Consider the following 17831-nt stretch of genomic DNA (forward strand, 5'->3'; position numbering starts at 1 on the left):
CAAACAACAAACAATTGACACTGTTTTCGACCAATTTTGACAAGGTGGGGAAGGCTAACGTTTAGACAGCCTTCAACTTTGTTTTCGCTCTAGCCCATTGTTCGTTGTTGCACAAACAAAAATTTGTGTTGCACATTTCTGCACGAACGATGTACAAGCGTTTAACATCATTTTCGACCAATTTTGCAAGGTGGGAGGCTACCGTTTAGACAGACCCCTACTTTGTTTTCTCTCTAGCTCAGTGTTCGCTGTTGCACAATCAAAAATTTGTGTTGCACATATCGGCGCAAACGATTGACACCATTTTCAACCAATTATGAGAAGATGGAGGCTACCGTATAGAAAGCCCTTACTTTATTTTCGCTGTAACTCATTGATCATTGTTGCACAAACAAAAATTTGTGTTGTATATTTCTGTACAAACGATTGACAGAACACAAACAATTTTCACAAGTGCGGGGCTGCCGTTTATACAGCCCCACAAATTATTTTCGCTATAGCTCATGGTTCATTGTTGCACAAAGGAAATTTTGTGCTGCACGTTTCTGAACAAACGATTGACACCATTTATGCCAATTTTGACAACATGGTGTGGCTACCATTCAGACAGTGCCCGCGAGTTTATTTTTGCTTTAGCTCATTGTTCATATTTGCACAAACGAAAATTTGTGTTGCACATTTTAGTACAAACAATACACAAACGATTGACACCATTTTCGTCCAATTTTCGCAAGGTAGGGGGCTACCGTTTAGATAGACCCCTACTTCTTTTTGCTCTAGCTAATTGTTCATTGTTGCACAAACGGAAATTTGCGTTGAACATTTCTGAACAAACAATGCGCAAACTTTTTTCACCATTTTCGACCAATTTAGAGAAAGTGAAGAGGATAATGTTTAGACAGTCACCCACGTCCTTCTGGTTCAACGACATTGTTTATTGTTGCATAAACAAAAATATGTGTTGCACATTTCTGCAGAAACGATGCACAAACGATTGACACCATTTTCGACCAATTTTGACAAGGTTGGGAGGTACCGTTTAGATAGCCCCCACTTTGTTTTCCCTCTAGCTCATTGTTCATTGTTGCACAAACGAAAATTTCCGTTGCATATTTCTGCACAAACGATGCCCAAACTTTTCAAACAATTTTTGACCAATTTAGACAAAGTGGGGAGGCTAACGTTTATACAGCCACCCACGTTGTTTTGGTTCTAGCTCATTGTTCACTGTTGCACAAACGAGAATTTGTGTTGCGCATTTCTGCACAAACGATGCGCAGATGTTTGACACCATTTTCGACCAATTTTGCAAGGTGGGAGGCTACCGTTTGAACAGCCTCCACTTAATTTTCGCTGTAGCTCATTGTTCGTTGTAGCACAAACGAAAGTTTGTGTTGCACATTTCTGTACAAACGATGGTCGATTATAGGACGAATATCGTAGCTGGGGAGTGGTGACGGTTGGTCAGGTCCTGTAAGGGCAGCTTCTTTGGCAACATGGTCCGCACGCTCGTTCCCTGGAATACCAGCATGGTCAGGCACCCAACAAAATTAGAGATCGCAACCTGCAACACGTAAAGAATGGCAGGAGAGTAGAATTTGCTTAACTATAGCGTGCACAGTTGACACATTAGTGAGACTATATAAAGCGCTGCTGCGATCAGAGAACAGGAGAACTTGTTGAAGGTGGCGTCGACGAATATAATGCAGAGTTTCCAGAATAGCAACCAATTCAGCAGTGAACACAGTGGAAGTAGGATGGAGCTTGAAGCCAGCGCTATGATCATCCGTGACGAAGGAACAGCCAACAGAATCTTCATGCTTCGAACCATCTGTGTAGAAGATAGCGTAGGTACTTTACGCATCCAGAAAAGTGAAAAACTCCTGACAAAATTGTTGATTGCTGGTGACAGACTTCTTAAATTGTTAGATGAAAGCTGATAACTGGTGGAAGAAAAGTCCACGGAGGAATGGGCAGGAAGCCCAATGGACAGACGGCAGGGCACCCAGTCCAAGAGAAGCCACAAGGACTATAGCGCGAATGCCAAAAGGACGAGTAGCAGTAGGTCGTGTTTGATATCTGTCATAGCGAGCACCAGCCTCAAGGACAAAGGCTGAAGGATGATCTGGTACGGCACGGATATGAATGTAATAGCGTAGGAGCAGGCAGTCCCGACGGTGGGAAAGAGGTGGTTCATGAGCCTCGACATAGAGACTAGGAATAGGGCTGGTTCGGAAAGCTCCAAGCGCCAAACGAAAGCCAAGATGATGGACAGAATCCAGATGACGTAGGATCGAAGGTCGAGCAGAACCATATGCAACACAGCCATAATCAAATTGGGAGTGGATAGGGCTACGATATGGACGCAGCATCACCACACAATCAGCACCCCACGAAAGATGAGACAGCAAACGTAGTAAATTCATAGAGCGGAGACAGCGGTACTTCAGGTCTCGAACGTGAAAAGCCCAGGCAAATCTTCGGTCAAACTCCAAGCCCAGAAAACGAACATGATCCACATATAACAATCAAGAACAGCCAAGGAACAGCTCAGAATCATAGGCACAGTGACGAAGGCGACGAAAATCTACCCAGTGTGTTTTATGAGAGAAAAGCTGAAACCAGTAGTGGGAGACCATCGGTGAAGGCGGTTGAGCGCTAACGGCAACTGTCAAGTAACTATATGGAGATCACGTGAGCGACAGTAGCTACTAAAGTCATCCACATAAAGCAGCCCATTAACACAAGGGGAGAGTTGCGACATTACACTGTTCACTACTACGACAAACAATGTGACACTCAACACACTGCCCTGTGGAACGCCATTCTCCTGTGGAAACGGAGCAGAAATAGTAGTTCCAAGCTTGACTGTAAAAGAACTTTGTTGGAGAAATTTCTGGATGAAGAGAGCCAAGTGGCCACGTAAGCCTCAGAGATGGAGTTGGCGTAAAATGTCATAACGCCAAGCGGTGTTGTAGGCCTTTTCAAGGTCAAAGAAGACTGCTATCAGATGTTCTTGATGACGAAAGTCATCCTGAATAGCACTTTCAAGATGAGCCAGATGATCAATAGTGGAACGGAAGCGCCGAAAGCCACACTGAAGATTGAAAATGATGTCATGGTGTTCAAGAAACCAGACTAAGCGGGTATTGATCATCTTCTCCAAAAGTTTACACAGACAGCTAGTCAAGGCGATCGGGCGGTAGGGTCCACTGGATGTGGCAGGTTTGGCAGGCTTCAAAATAAGAATAATGTATGCTTCACACCAAGCAACAGGGAAGGATTCTTCAAGCCAGATACGATTGTACAGGTCAAGAAGATGTTGCTTGGCATCGTCAGGAAGGTGCCTGAGCATAGCATAACATATGCCATCAGGGCCAGGTGCCGTGTCCTTTGTAGAATCCAAACCAGCAGGAAGTTCAGCAGTAGTAAATGGCACAATAAGGTTCAGCGGTCTGGGAGGGGGGCCTGAATTGGCGTACGTTCGGTGCGTTGTTTATGAGTGAAGAATTCAGCTGAGTAGTGAGTAGAAGTGGATACATCCGCAAAATGACGTCCTAATTCAGCAACAATTCTATCCTGATCAGTGACCATTACACCATCTATGACAAGGGATGGAACCGCAACGGAGGAAACATGGAGAGTACGAATCTGCGACCAGACCGCTGTCATGGAGCACCCAGCAGTAAGGAAAGAAACATAAGTGCGTCAGCTATGGCCTTTAGCTTGCTTAATCAGATAGCGGGCGCGAGCACGAAGAAGACTTAATTGAGCCAAATTATCAGATGTAGGAGCACGATGAAAAGCACGGAGTGCTCGACGCGGGGCCAGAATATCGTCACGAATCTCCTCAGACCACCAGGGAATGGGTACGTTTACACCGGGAACCAGCATAGATGGGAAGAGAGTCCTCTGCAGCTGCCAGGATACTCTGCTGAATGGCCTTACAATGATCATCAACAGTATAAAGTGGTTATAAAGTGAAATGAAAAGTTGCGGGAAAATGACCTCAGTCTCCTTTACGTAGATTATAGGCAGTGAACGGAGCGGAATGGATGATCGGAAGGTCATTGACAATAATAGGAAAGTGATCACTGCCACAGATATCGTCACGCACGCGCCAAGTAAGATGGGCACCAAGTTGAGGACTACAAATTGAGAGGTCCAAATGATAGTAGGTACCAGTGGCAGTAATAAAATGTGTGGGACTGCCATCGTTTGGGAGCAATGAGTTAGTTTCAAGGAAAGTGGCAATCTCTTGACCTCTAGGCTCATTACGAGGTGAGCCCCACAGTGCATAGTAGGAGTTAAAGTCACCCACAAACAGAATTGGGGATGGAAGCTCTCGGGCAGTCAATTCAAGATCGATAGCAGTAAAGGCGTCATGGCGCGTAAGGTAGACACAATAAAAAGTAAAAGGTTGTCTTAAGAAGACATGAATAGTTATAAGCTGGAAAGCACTTTTCACATGTATGAGACCAGAGTGGTAGGCATCAGAGACACCGACTGCCACACCACGTGCTGCACGACCTGCAGTAAGCTGATGATGACGATATACAGTGTAACCGGAGAGAACTGTGTTGATAGTAGAGATAAAAAGCGTTTCCTGAAGCCAGAATATGTTAGGATGAAACAATGTCAATAACTGCTTAAATTTCTCGTAGTGAGTGGAATAGCCATTCAAATTCCATTGACGAAGAGACATATTCAACAAGCGTTGAGAACAAGAAGCGAGGCACTGCGCTTTCCTTTTTCATGGCCTTCCACGGGGGTAAAATTATCGAGATTCTCATCCACCATATCACCCATAACAAATTCATCATCACGAGATGGACTGCGTGATATATGCTTCTATTTCTTCGGCCCAGAAGGGCTAAAAGACTGGGTGCGTGAAGATTTCTTCGGTGGCTTGGCAGAAGTAGCTGTGGGGGAGGTGGAGGCAGAATTGGAAGCCTGAGCCTGGAGCTGTTTTTCCGTTCCTTCTTAGTGAGTGGTTTGGTAGGAGGCTGGCTGATTGACTGCTTAAAAAGCTGAGCTATGGATTGACTAGGGGCAGACGAGGTAGAGCCAGCAGCCGGAGCGGCAGAAGGCTGAGAAGCAGGAATTGACTTAATGATTCGTGAAGGCGAAGGATCAGTCAATGGAGGCTTAGGCTTCGAAGCGGTTGATGACCTTTGCTTCGTGTGGGATAGTCCTGAGTTCACAGAAGAAGCAGTGGCACGGGTCGCCTTGGAAGAGACGGGCACACTGGAAGCCTCAACATCAGTCAGATTAGAAGAATCTACTGTCTGAGTACCTTGTGATCTGCTGGTCTTCAGAAGAGAAGAGAAACTAGTGCCAAAGGTAATCTTCGGCTGTATCCTTTGTTTAGCCTCGGCTGCTGATATCTTCTCTATTACCATCATTTCACGGATCTTCTTCTCAGCCACAAAATGAGGACAATCACTTGACAAAGCTGGGTGACCACCTTTACAGTTAGTGCACTTCGGCGGGGCCGCACATAGAGCCTGGCCATGAGCTGCGGAACTACAATTGCCACAGATGGCAGAGGCATTAAAAGAAGGGCTGAGTGGTAAAAATGTTGGCAGTTAAAGCATCGTAAGGGTAATGGTATGTACGGCCGGACCTTCAAGCGGTAGTAAGCGACGTTCAAATGCGTTGGAAGGTCAGGTAGAGCAGAAGCAAGGATATATGAATCCGTGGGCTGCACCGTACCATTTTTCTTCGTGGTAATTCGATGGACGTCAGTAACATGACCATCCTTAAGTTCGGAACATATTTCCGCCTCTGGTAACTACCTCAAATCGAAACATGTGATAACTCCTTTGCTGGTATTTAATTGCCGATGAGCCTCAACCAGAATAGGAACAGGTCCTAACTGTATACTAGTTAATAGTAATTTAGATTGTTTATCTGAGGTAGTTTGGACAAGTGACGTCCCATTTCGTAATTCGCGAATATGTCCAGAAGGAAACGTTCGTGTGGCAATATGATGTAGCTGACGATGTATTACAAATGGTGTCAATTTACATAACGCTCCAACTGTGTCATTTGATTTGTCCTTTATAATTAAATATCTTTGTGCAAGACCAAGCTATTCCTCTCTCTGCTGCATGCCAGTATCCTGGAAGGGTGGTTGATGCAGATCCATAGTTTAAGAAAGCTCAAAATGCTCTCGGCTTCCCCGTCTTGGTTTGAAGCGGCCAGCGAGGCTGGCAGGTTCTACCTGCATGACCCTTGTCAGCAAGCTGAGCTGTGACACCAAGTCAAAACGACAAGGAGGCAGAACCAATTGCACCGCCGACTGACGAGTACTTTTGAGAGGACCTACATCCCACCGTGTAGGGGGAGGAACCAATGGTTCATTGGAGATCCCCACACCGCAGACTCCCAGCATTCCCTTTCAGGGCATCACTCCTTGCGGTCCTACTGGATGCGTATGCGCTTCACTCCTCCGTCCCATGGCCCCGGGTCCAGCGTCATCCAATCAAATCCAAGAGCAAAACAAAGTCCATAGCAACGTTGTCTTCTAGGAAGAGCAGTCCATATCCGGGGGTTATATTTTAACGACGCTCGATCGCAGGTTTTATATGCCGGATGATCGGCCCGGCACAACTCTCAACCTGGAGGACTCGTGGCTGATTGCAGTTCCGAAGAACTGGGCGATCGGGCGAACTTAATTAAGAAAAGCAAGTCTGATCACAGGTATACGCGAACCCAACTGAGAGAAGTAAACCTGAGCGCGAGTAAGCGCGAGCTCAATTGAAAGAAATGAGTCCAAGCGCGAGTGTCTGTGAGCGAAATTAAAACTAGTAAGTCCGAACTCCAGCTCAGAGTCGAATTGAAATTTGTCAGCGTTAGCCCAACTGAAATTTCTGAACACAAATCCTAGACAGCAAAACCCCAATTGAAGCTAGAGAGAAATGAAATGAAATCTATATATGCCGGTTAGGCTAAAGGAGACGGTGATGATGAGAGATGAGTGAAATGGTGAAATGAAGAAAGTGGGAGGAGAGGGGAGAACCCCGAGAAAACCCACGAGCACAGTGTTTTTCCACCACAAAGTCCACACGGAACGAACTGGGATCAAACCAGGGACCCCAAGCGCCAGAGGTGAACGCTCTACCACTGAGCCACCGCGTCCCTCTGAAGCTAGTGTGTGCAAACCCGAGAGAGAGGAAGAGTTCAATTGACAGAAATGAGCCCGAGCAGGAGTGATTGAGAGTCAAGGTGAGATTACTGACTGCAAACTAATAATGCGATTTGCTTTGAAATAAGCATATCACGTGAAACATTCTTGTGAAAATAGATCTTCACTAAAAAGCTTTCGGGGAAAATTAGGAGCATTCTAGCTAGTTCTAAGAAGCTCTTAACTAATAATATTTGGTCGATTGATTAATTTTAGCGTCATTTTCTGCAGCGAGGTTATCTGAGACGTAGATCTACAGCTCAACATGGGATCTGCACCAAATGAGCTTCACAAGAAATTGAACCAAGTCTTCCGCTTCAAAGACCATTACCCTAATCTCATGGCAACAAGAAAGCCAAAAAGGTAGCAGTGGCTCAATTTAGGCGTTCATCACAGGTGTGTTGAGTGCCTGGTTTGCTTTAAGCCCATGGCAATTGAAATTTCTGGTGGACAAACACCATGTGTGGGGTATTCTTAAAATTCTCTCGTTTCTTCCCACTTACTTCATTACACTGTTATCATCTATCTCACCACCATGGTCTTCTTTACCCTGGGTATATAGTCCTGGGCCAAACTCAAAAAGAGAAAATACGAAAGAGCTCAATATACTGCATATGTAGTGTATCAAAGAAATGTGTTTAAAACTGTTCTTCCAAATTTAATATTACAGTAACTTTAAAAGTCTTATTAACAATTTAGTTTCACTAATATAGAGTAAACAACGACCTTTACAGGACTTTAGTATTAATGGAGTTAACAATTTTAGCTTTTTGGAAATGAATGATTATTAAACTAATTTCTTTCTGAATTATAATATACGTGTAGTTCAATATATTCCTTGTAAAATTATCAAATTAATGAAAAAATTCTAGATGAAAAAAAAACAGAAATTTTACTTTTCCAAAATAATTTAAGGAAATATTACATTACACACTTAACACAATAAATCTTACATTATATACGGAATTCGCTTTACATTACGCATATAACTGAACAAAGCTCATATTATGTACTTAACACAATAAATCTTGTAGAAATTATATTTGGGGAAGGGAACAATTTCTATAATATTCAAATTTTCAATTAAAAATTATAATTGTTACATAATTTGACACTATATCACAGTATGACTGAAAAATAATATATCAGCAGGATATGTGAAAATTACTTTATAAATTATTATTATTTTATTATTATTAATTTAGCCAAGAAAACTTTTATTTTTGAAGTTAATTCGTGTTATACTTTAGTTGTTATGGAACTATTTGTTTATGAAATACAGACCAAATTGTATGAGTCTTTTCCGGGAAAACCGTCCGAAAATATCACAAGTATAAATTACTCCACGTAGATTTATCAGGAGAAATGATTTATGCCATATTGCAGCCTTGTTAATTTAACATTTATTTATGAATATGAACAAAATCGCCCCGGAAGTTCTTGAGAAATTATTCGAAATGGACTTACCTCCAAATCAAAGTTACCACTTCTGGATTTTTTCCAGGGGATGACATCAAATTAAAGGATTAATTATTGATTTATAAAATATGAACAAAATTATTAGAGCTGTTTTCAAGAAATTAAAAATGTTCCACCCTTTAGCAAAGTGTTCTTATTTTGGGTGATAAGAAGAAAAGTGTGAAAAAAAACTTGAGGAATCATATGATAACCTTAAATAATTTGTTCTGGATACGTTGAATGGGTGTACATGCCTCTCGATACGCCTCTAGGTGAGTGTACATACATTGAGAGGAAAAAAAAACAAACATACAGATCAAAAAAGGAATTGTATGTAGACTCAAACTCGATTAGCTTTCACGATTATCACACTTTCTTCTTTCCTATCGTCGCTGTAAAATATTAAAAAAATGGAATATTTTTTCTCTTCTTCTACCCAAATACTTGTTCGAGTCGCCACAAGTAATATCATATATAGATATTGCTGATAGATTGCTTTGTCAATCTAGTAATGAAAGCATTCTTGTAATTTCTGTATGTTCGGAACTACCCAAGAAATGTGTCTGACTTAAAATGTAAGATGTAATGCAAAACATGAAATATAATTGAGTTAATGAACTGGTCAATCTTCAAACATATTTATTAGATATTATCAGTTAAATTGTTAACAAAATATGTTGCTAAAATGCATAACCAACGAAATTTCAGCCAATTTCAATTATTAAACATTTTGGTTGTAGTATAGTTTAAGGGTAAGTTTATCGTATTGTATCTCAATTGATTAAAGGAATAACAAATTGATTTATCTCAAGTATAATCAGTTCAACATCCCGCAGCTAGAGAAAGAACACATTAGACAGATCAAAAACACAAAAACAATTTTAAATAATATATATGTGTATATAGTTGTTCATTTTATATTATTCCGAGGTTATATTATCATCTGTTGAGATACCACTATCTGAAAGCTTTCCCTCGCGATCACCAAACGCAGACACCTTCTGGCACATAGCAAATACTCGCGTCTTAATAGCTTCACTTTCATTTTTTTGCTGTTGTAGTTGCTCCTCAAGTAATTTATTTTTCCCTTCCAAACTTAAGCTTTTCTTGCGTTCTTCATTAAGACATCTAGAATTTTTCAATGACTCCTCAGCAGCTTTTTTCAACCAGGCTTGTATCTGTAATCTTCTGTTATGCTCCTCCACCTTCTCTTTCCTTAGTATATTTGTCTCTTCTTGTAGTTTTTTTATTTGTTTAGTTAGAGACTGCTTTATACGTCCGTCGTTCATAACTTGTCTTTTCAAGAGTTCTTTAACTGCTGTCATTGTCTCTAAAGTGCTCCTCATGTTCTCAACTCGCTCTTGCCACTCTTTGAAATTTGCAAGTTGTTTCTCCATTTCTAACAACTCATTAGTGGCCAGTGTTCGTTCATGTTCAGCCTTATCTAGAGTTGATTTTAGTTGTTCAATTTTCGTTTGGACATTATTAAAACCTTCGGCGTCATCTAGAGTTGATTTTAGTTGCTCAGCTTTTGTTTGCACATTATTAGAATCTTCAGCCTTATCTGGAGTTAATTTTAGGTGCTCAACTTTTGTTTGTACATTATTAGAACCTTCAACCTCATCTAAAGTTGATTTTAGGTTCTCAACTTTTGTTTGAACATTATTGGAATCTTCAGCTTTATCTAGAGTTGATTCTAGTTGTTCAACTTTCGTTTGCACATTACTAGAACCTTCAGCCTTATCTAGAGTTGATTTTAATTCCTCAACTTTCGTTTGCACATTATTAGAACCTTGAGCGTCATATACATTTGATTTTAGTTTTTCAACTTTCGTTTGGACATTATTAGAACTTTCATCGTGAATAATTTTGTCCGGTTTCTCGGAGTCTCCACTATTATCTAAGGGCTCTGAAACATTCTTCCTTGTTTGATCAATTCCTTCTAAACTGTTTTGTAAACAAAACCTCGCTCTCACAAGTTCATTTAGTACTTGGATAATTTCTCTCTGAATATTGTCATTTGATTGTTGCCATTCCTTCTCCTGTGATTTCGATGCTGCAACCAAATCAAAATAGCCTTGAAGCTTTAAGATAGGGCTTAGTTCAAAATAAGAATTAACCATATAAGTCATAATAAATATAGCAAGTGGTAAGGTATACATGATTACAGTCTTAGCGTCCAGTGCAGAAATTCCTGGAAAAAATCATCAATATACTATTAATGACATAAAACAGGTTATTTAATGGAAAAGCCAATAGTTATTGCTGAAGTAACTACTATCATTCCACTTAAGCTAAAACAATCAAAATAAACTCCATTATCCTTCCCCTCTTTGCAAATCAATAAGATTATTCTTTCCCTTCCAAAACATCAGAGAGGACTTTTGCAGATACATTACCTTATAAAATCTAAATTTCCATCCCAATTAATTCGTATTTGATCTTAAGAAGGCATTCCTATTCCATTTAACCAATATCAAACTGTGCTACCAACAATAACTATATTTAACACTCGTTTAAATTAATCATTTATTATTTATGTACAGTGCAAAAGATCATATTTTAGTCTATTTTAAAATAGAATTTCTAGAAAGAAAGAATCATATATGAAAAAGTTAATTTCACTGTTTCTTTCGTGTATATGTGTAGCTGAGATTCTGCTTTTGTTTCAAATTTTAAAAAAGGTACAATATGAATTGAATCAAAGATAAAATCTCAAACGAATGTATAGTGACAGGGGTGCCAACTAGGAATCGAAAATCGAATCCTGACCATTGGAACAGAACAAAAAGATGTGCACAAACTGCTGAAAGTAATTCGTGACATAAAACTAGTTAAATGTGGCTATGAACATCAGCAAAATGGTACAGTAGGCATTTACGCAAACAGAGCTGACTCAGCCAGCAGGATCAGCCTTGTAGTTGATGGTACTGCATCCTGGCTAAGATTATACGTGCCTCAGGCACAGTTATTGCGCATAAGAATGAAACGGGAGAAATACGATGAAGAAGCAGAAAGCCAATGACTGAACAGAAAGGAAAGACAACCAACGCACACTGATGGGCGATTTCAAGTGATACGCACTGTGCACGAATGATGCTATGTGCAGTAATGATGATCAATAATGTAAACGCCGGTCAGAATACGAGTAACCGATAGCAAATATACGTACACACAGCACACTGCACATTATGCTTACCTCAAGTGGACCCAGAGTAGATGTTCGAAATGTGTGCATGTACCTCCCCAGAACAGCATGTTGACTTGCGAGGATATTGTCAAACACGTGACGCCAAAGATATTCTCTGTTACATCAAGTGGTCCCGGGAACATAATCCGTTCGAGAGATCATCCCAAGTTGCATCAATATCTACTGGTTTGCTATCTGATGAAAATGTAAATTGTGATTAGGCATTGTAAGTTCAACTTGCTGCAAAGAAAACGATTGAGGTAAAGCAATTCAGTGAACTTCATCTGAAACACAAGTCAAGTGTGAAGTCTTTGGGCAGCTTAACAAAATCAGTGACTGTGCGTAATGAAGCGATCTGTGTAAGCCCAATCCAGCTTCTACAACATATGGTATGCACACTTAGGTCTGAAAAACAATTGTTTGAGATCTTCAAATGTGAACTATCTGCGTATCTTCCATCCTTATTTGATGGATGAGGAAAGGTACAAAATCATCGATAATATCCATTTTGTCCAGAACTTCGACCCAGAAGACAAGCAACGCCTCAAAACAGGGTGTATCCTACATAATTGATGGTGAGCATCTCCTGCATCGTGTTGTAAAGCAGCGCCCAGCTACTTTCAAAGAAATATGTCAACAATATACTGCTTGTGTTGTTACACATTACCAGAAAACTCTCGTGGATTTCGATGGATATAGACCAAGTATAAGCATAAAAGGTGAAGAGCATCTGCGACGTGCAAAAAAGACTTGCCACGTAGATATAAAAGTAGAAGATAATGTTATTGTAGGACAGACTGAATTTCTCCTCAATGACAGCAACAAAAAAAAAAAGATTTATCCATCTTTTGAGTAAGCATTTCCAGAAATCAGGATAGAAGGTACTCGAGGCCAAGGCAGATGTTAATGTGGTTATTGTAGTCACGGCTATTAAAGAGGCCAAAGAAAGCGTTGAAGTTACTTTGATTGGTGAAAACACAGATTTGTTGGTTCTTCTAGTTGCCCTTGGTCCATCAGACACATCTTTCAAAATGATGATACCAGGAACGAAGACTTGCCCAGATAAGATTCACCACCTTGGAGCTATTCAAGATGTTATATAGTAGGTGATATGAAGGACTTTCTTTTAACTGTATTCGGCTTCACAGGTTGCAATTCAGTTTCGACAATTTACTGAAAAAGTAAAATATCTGCTTTCAAAAATTTCAGAGTAATAAGGAACTGAGAGAACAACTAAATTTTTCAATAATTCTCGAGTGTCAGCTGACGCTGTAGCTAAAGCTGGCGAATCTTTCTTTCTGTCACTGTATGGTCAAAAGAAATCGGAAATTTGGACATCTTATGTCACCAACTGTATGTACAATATAAAGCATGTGAAGACAATTTCCAAGCAGCCTATATATTTGCAGTTTAACTTAGCTGTACTTCTGCCTACAACAGCAGCCGCTCGCGAGCATTCACTCCGAGTCTTTCATCATGTACAGAATGCCGTGGTGTTAACATTGATCCTTTACGCTGGAGTTGTAAGATCGAAGTTGGTATGGGACGTACATAACCATTGACTAAGTCCACTGCTCCTGAAGACCTGCTGCATCTTATCTATTGTACCTGCACTGACGACTGTGAGTCAAACTTTCGGATTTTTTTCCTTTTCCCTTTCCAAACACAGCGTACGCGTCTTTGGCGTAGGAGACCCGGTTTGATTCCCGGCGGGAGCTCATGTGGTTAGGATTTCACGTTAATCAGTAGATCCCGTCCCATATGGCCTCGTTACTGAACGGGACGTTAAACTCAAAATCAACTCAACTCAACCTTTCCAAACACAGTCAACGCCTGGGTTTGTAAGATATATTAAAACCTTTTCAAATGCCTATCCATTGATAACTTCACTCAAAACTTGTAGATGTAAAGGTGAAAATTATACAATATTTGGCCAAGACGGAATTTAATGCATTACGTGAATCTAATTTTAAAATCCCAGCTTTAGAATATATTATGTATCGTTAATGTTTTACTGAGAATGGTTTAGCCAAAAGTTTTCACATATTTTATCTTTCTTCTTCCTACAATATTGTAAGAAGGATACAAAAACTCAATTTTTCACTTCCATCCTGGGAAATTTTGTGGAAGTTCCCCTTTTTCCCTTTCGAGAAACTGTAAATTTCCTCAATTTTTGCACAATACGAACAATTTATTAAATACCTTTTCAAAAAGGTATAGTTTATATTTCTGCTGTGTTCACAGTCTGTATTATAGTGAGTTAAAGTAAATGTTATGGTTTTCGCGAAAACTATTGGCATTGAAAATAAGCTACCCAATATGGCCGTCATAGTGACCAAACCCGATGTGGGATTTTTTGAGACTTTCTGTGAGTTGATGAATAGAGTATCATGATCATTTTAGAAAAGGTTTCAGCTTGTTTCTTTGAATGTCCGGGTTTAAACCTAATTGCACTGTACTAGGTCAACACCAATATGCTTACATCATCCTCTATTTAAAATTACTAACAATGCATTGGTAGATTTACCGGCCCTTAGTAATATGTCATACTGATGTAATTTTGGTTCTCTTCTTGGTCTATGCTTAGTTATCCAAATTGCCACAGGTTTATTTCTAGCAATACATTATGTCTCAAGAATTGAATTAGCCTTTCATAGAGTAATTCACACTTGTCGAGATCTTAACTTTGGGTGATTACTTCGCACGCTACACGCCAATAGCGCACCCTTCTTCTTTAGTTGCCTCTATCTGCATGTCGGACGAATGATATTTATGTTTTTTTATGTTTATCTTCCATGCTGTTTTCTAGAGACTGAGCAAAGGATGGTGTCCCGAGCACATAGGAAGAGAAACGAAAACCCAATATAAACCCTGGATAACAGCATAAATATTGGAAATGATGGAGAAGAGAAGACATTTCAAGATAACAGACAAAGAAGAGGAATACAGAAGGTGCAGAAATCACATCAACAGAGAAGTAAAGAAAGCCAGAGAAAACTGGATAAACAACTTGTGCAAAGAAATTGAGGAAAATATAGTCAAACGCAATTCAGAAACGTCATATAGAAAGGTTAGAAAACAGTTCGGTGAGAAAAAAATCACAGACATTATCATAGACAAAGACGGCACATCGCTAATAGAAGAGGAGCAGATAATAAGAAGATGGAAGGAATACATTGAAGAACTCTACAAAGGAGACAGAGTGAACGAAGAAGAGATAGACAAGGAAGAATACGTCGACGAAAAAGAATTAGGACCATCAATTTTACAGTGCGAATTTAACAATGCTTTGGAGAAAATGCAAGATGGTAGAGCCCCAGGAATAGATCAAATACAAACGGAAGTGATTAAGAATCTCGGAACAGCAACAAAGAAGAAACTATTTAATCTTATTAATGAAATATACATCTGAGGAAAAATACCAAGAGGCTTCCAGAAAAACATGCTGGTACACATCCCGAAAAGAAGAGGCGCACGGAAATGCGAAGAACACAGAACGTTCAGTTTGCTTTCCCGTGCATCAAAAATAATGTACCAAATTATCGTACAACGAATAGACGGGAAAATCGAAGAACGGTTATCGGAGGACCAGTTTGGATTCAGGAGGAAATGGGAAACAAGGGAAGCAATGCTGAGTCTAAGGTTGATCATGGAACAGCACGTCAGAAAAAACGAACCAATTGTGATAGGATTTGTAGATATAGAGAAACCTTTTCACAACGTACATTGGAATATCATGTTCAGAGCGTTGAAGAATTTGAAAGTGGATTACAGAGACGGAAAAATATGCCAACTTTATAGGAACCAGACAACTGTTATAGGAAGAAATCAGAAGGAAGCAAGAATACGTAAAGGAGTGAGGCAAGGATGTGGACTTTCACCTCTCCCGTTCAACGTCTATATAGAAGAGGCTATGAAAGAATTCTTTGAGAAAAACGAGAAAGGCGTAAAAGCAAATGGTCAGGCTTTTAGCACAATAATGTTTGCTGATGACATAGCATTGATAGCGGAGAACGATGAAGACTTGTACGAAGCACTTTCAAACTTGAACAACCAACTGGAAAAAAAATGCAAAATGAAGATAAATAACAAGGAAACGAAAGTGATAAAGTGCACAAGAGCATCACAGTAAGAGGCAAATGTATGGCTAGATGGAGAGAAAATCGAAGACGTTAAGACATTCCCCTGTTTAGGAACTCTAATATCCTAGGACGGAAGAAGTGAAAAAGACGTAAGATCCGGAATAGCGCAGGCTAAATAAGCATTCTAAAAGAAAAGAGGACTACTAACATCAAGAAATGTGTCGTTTCACGTTCATAAACGATTTATTAAGACACTGGTACGGTGCTTTACGGATCAGATACGTGGACATTGAGAAAAGCTGAAATATCCAAGCTGGAAGCATTTGAAATGTGGTGTTGGCGCAGAATGCTGAACATAACATGGACCGAAAGGAAAAGGAATGAAGACGTACTAAGTGAAGCTAATAAAGGACGACAGATCACGAACGTAATAGGAAAAAGAAGAAACAGCATGCTTGGCCATCTTATTCGGCACTCCGATTGGATCACCGTGTTGATAGAGGGAAAGGCAGAAGGAAAACTAGGAAGAGGAAGACCAAGGATAGAACATCTAGATCCACTTACGAAGAAGAGACCTTATCAAAGTATAAAACAGCTCTCCCCAGGGGGAGAAAAGTTTTAATATTTCCATGTTGCCCACCAACCTATGGTTCAGGTGAACAAGATCTTTATCTTTATACTTGAACAGTTGAAGTTGCCATTCTACTCTTACTCATATCAACAGCCTTTGTGGGATATGTTCTCCCCTGAGGGCAGATATCATTATGTGGAGCAACAATTATTACAAACCTACTACCAGCAATTCCCTACTTAGGAACAATACTAGTACAGTGAATTTCGGGAGAATTTGCCGTAGGTAATGCTACCTAAAATCGATTCTTTGCCTTCCACTTCCTCTTATTTTTCATGGTAGTAGCTATATCTATAGGGTAGCTGTTAATTTTCCACCAAACAGGCTCTAATAATCCCCGGTCGATGTGTGCAGCTGGCCACATAAATTCTTGAGATCAAAATCCGTGAGATAGGCAACCCAACTACGCCCGCTCCAATATTTACTACGCCTGGTAGAACAGCAGCATGAAATTGCCCCCACCTGTTAAAAGAACAAATTGTAAAGTGTGTTTTTGTGCAGGAATGAGGCAAAACGCTGACTGACGAAATGAGGAAAGGGAATTTTTGGATACTTGTACTCTCATTACATAGCACAGTACTAGAAAAAATACACGGACATCAGAGGCGCCGAGAGAAGATAACAGTCGGGGAATTTAATAATCTAACTCAAATGAGGGACTGTATATATATCATATCTTCAAATGACTACATATATATGCGTATCAAATAATATACGGATAGATTATGCGGTATATGTAGTAGGTTATTTTTTTAAGTAAACTCAAATTCTCGCGCTGAGTTATGAAACTATTAACAGTAGTCCTACCTGAAAACCAATTAAAGTATGGATGGATGATTAAGGGGAAGAACCCAGCCCCCAATGAAAATTTTGGGGTCTAACAGGGCCTGAGCTCCTATGTTCCGGTGCCACTGATTGATACGTAATACTAAGTGGAGAAAAGAACTTGTCCGATTTCATTATTTGTTAAATGAGTTTTCAAAATGCTAAATATTGGTATGCAGTAATTTATTTGTAAATATAAAAATGCAAATTTCAATAACACTCAAACGAGTTGAAGAACTTATCCGTACTAAGCGTATTTCCCCTTAGGTTGCAAATATAACTCAAGGTTCCTGATTTGTATAATATTTGTGAAAATTTACACGTTGAGAACCAAGGAGAAAAGGAGAAAATATAGTGTCAATAAAGAACAATTTAAAAATGCACGAAATTAACGGATAATATCAAATATAGAACCATTAAAGGAACTAACTTGGTTACTCATTCCCTCCATTCATT

General features: G+C 39.8%; 1 protein-coding gene across 1 annotated transcript in view; it reads right to left on the reverse strand.

Annotated features, from left to right (window-relative positions):
- Nucleotides 1-9384: 9384 nt before the first annotated feature.
- Nucleotides 9385-17831, reverse strand: part of LOC145674565 (uncharacterized) — a 61867-nt gene continuing 53420 nt past the window's right edge. Inside the window, exon 2 of the mRNA XM_081744752.1 lies at nt 9385-10841. Coding sequence (XP_081600878.1) covers nt 9568-10841 — 1274 coding nt within the window. The 3' untranslated portion in view covers nt 9385-9567. The remainder of the gene's footprint in view (nt 10842-17831) is intronic.

Source organism: Thermobia domestica, chromosome 17, assembly GCF_964235325.1.
Source record: "Thermobia domestica chromosome 17, izTheDome1.hap1.1, whole genome shotgun sequence".
Lineage (NCBI taxonomy): Eukaryota > Metazoa > Arthropoda > Insecta > Zygentoma > Lepismatidae > Thermobia > Thermobia domestica.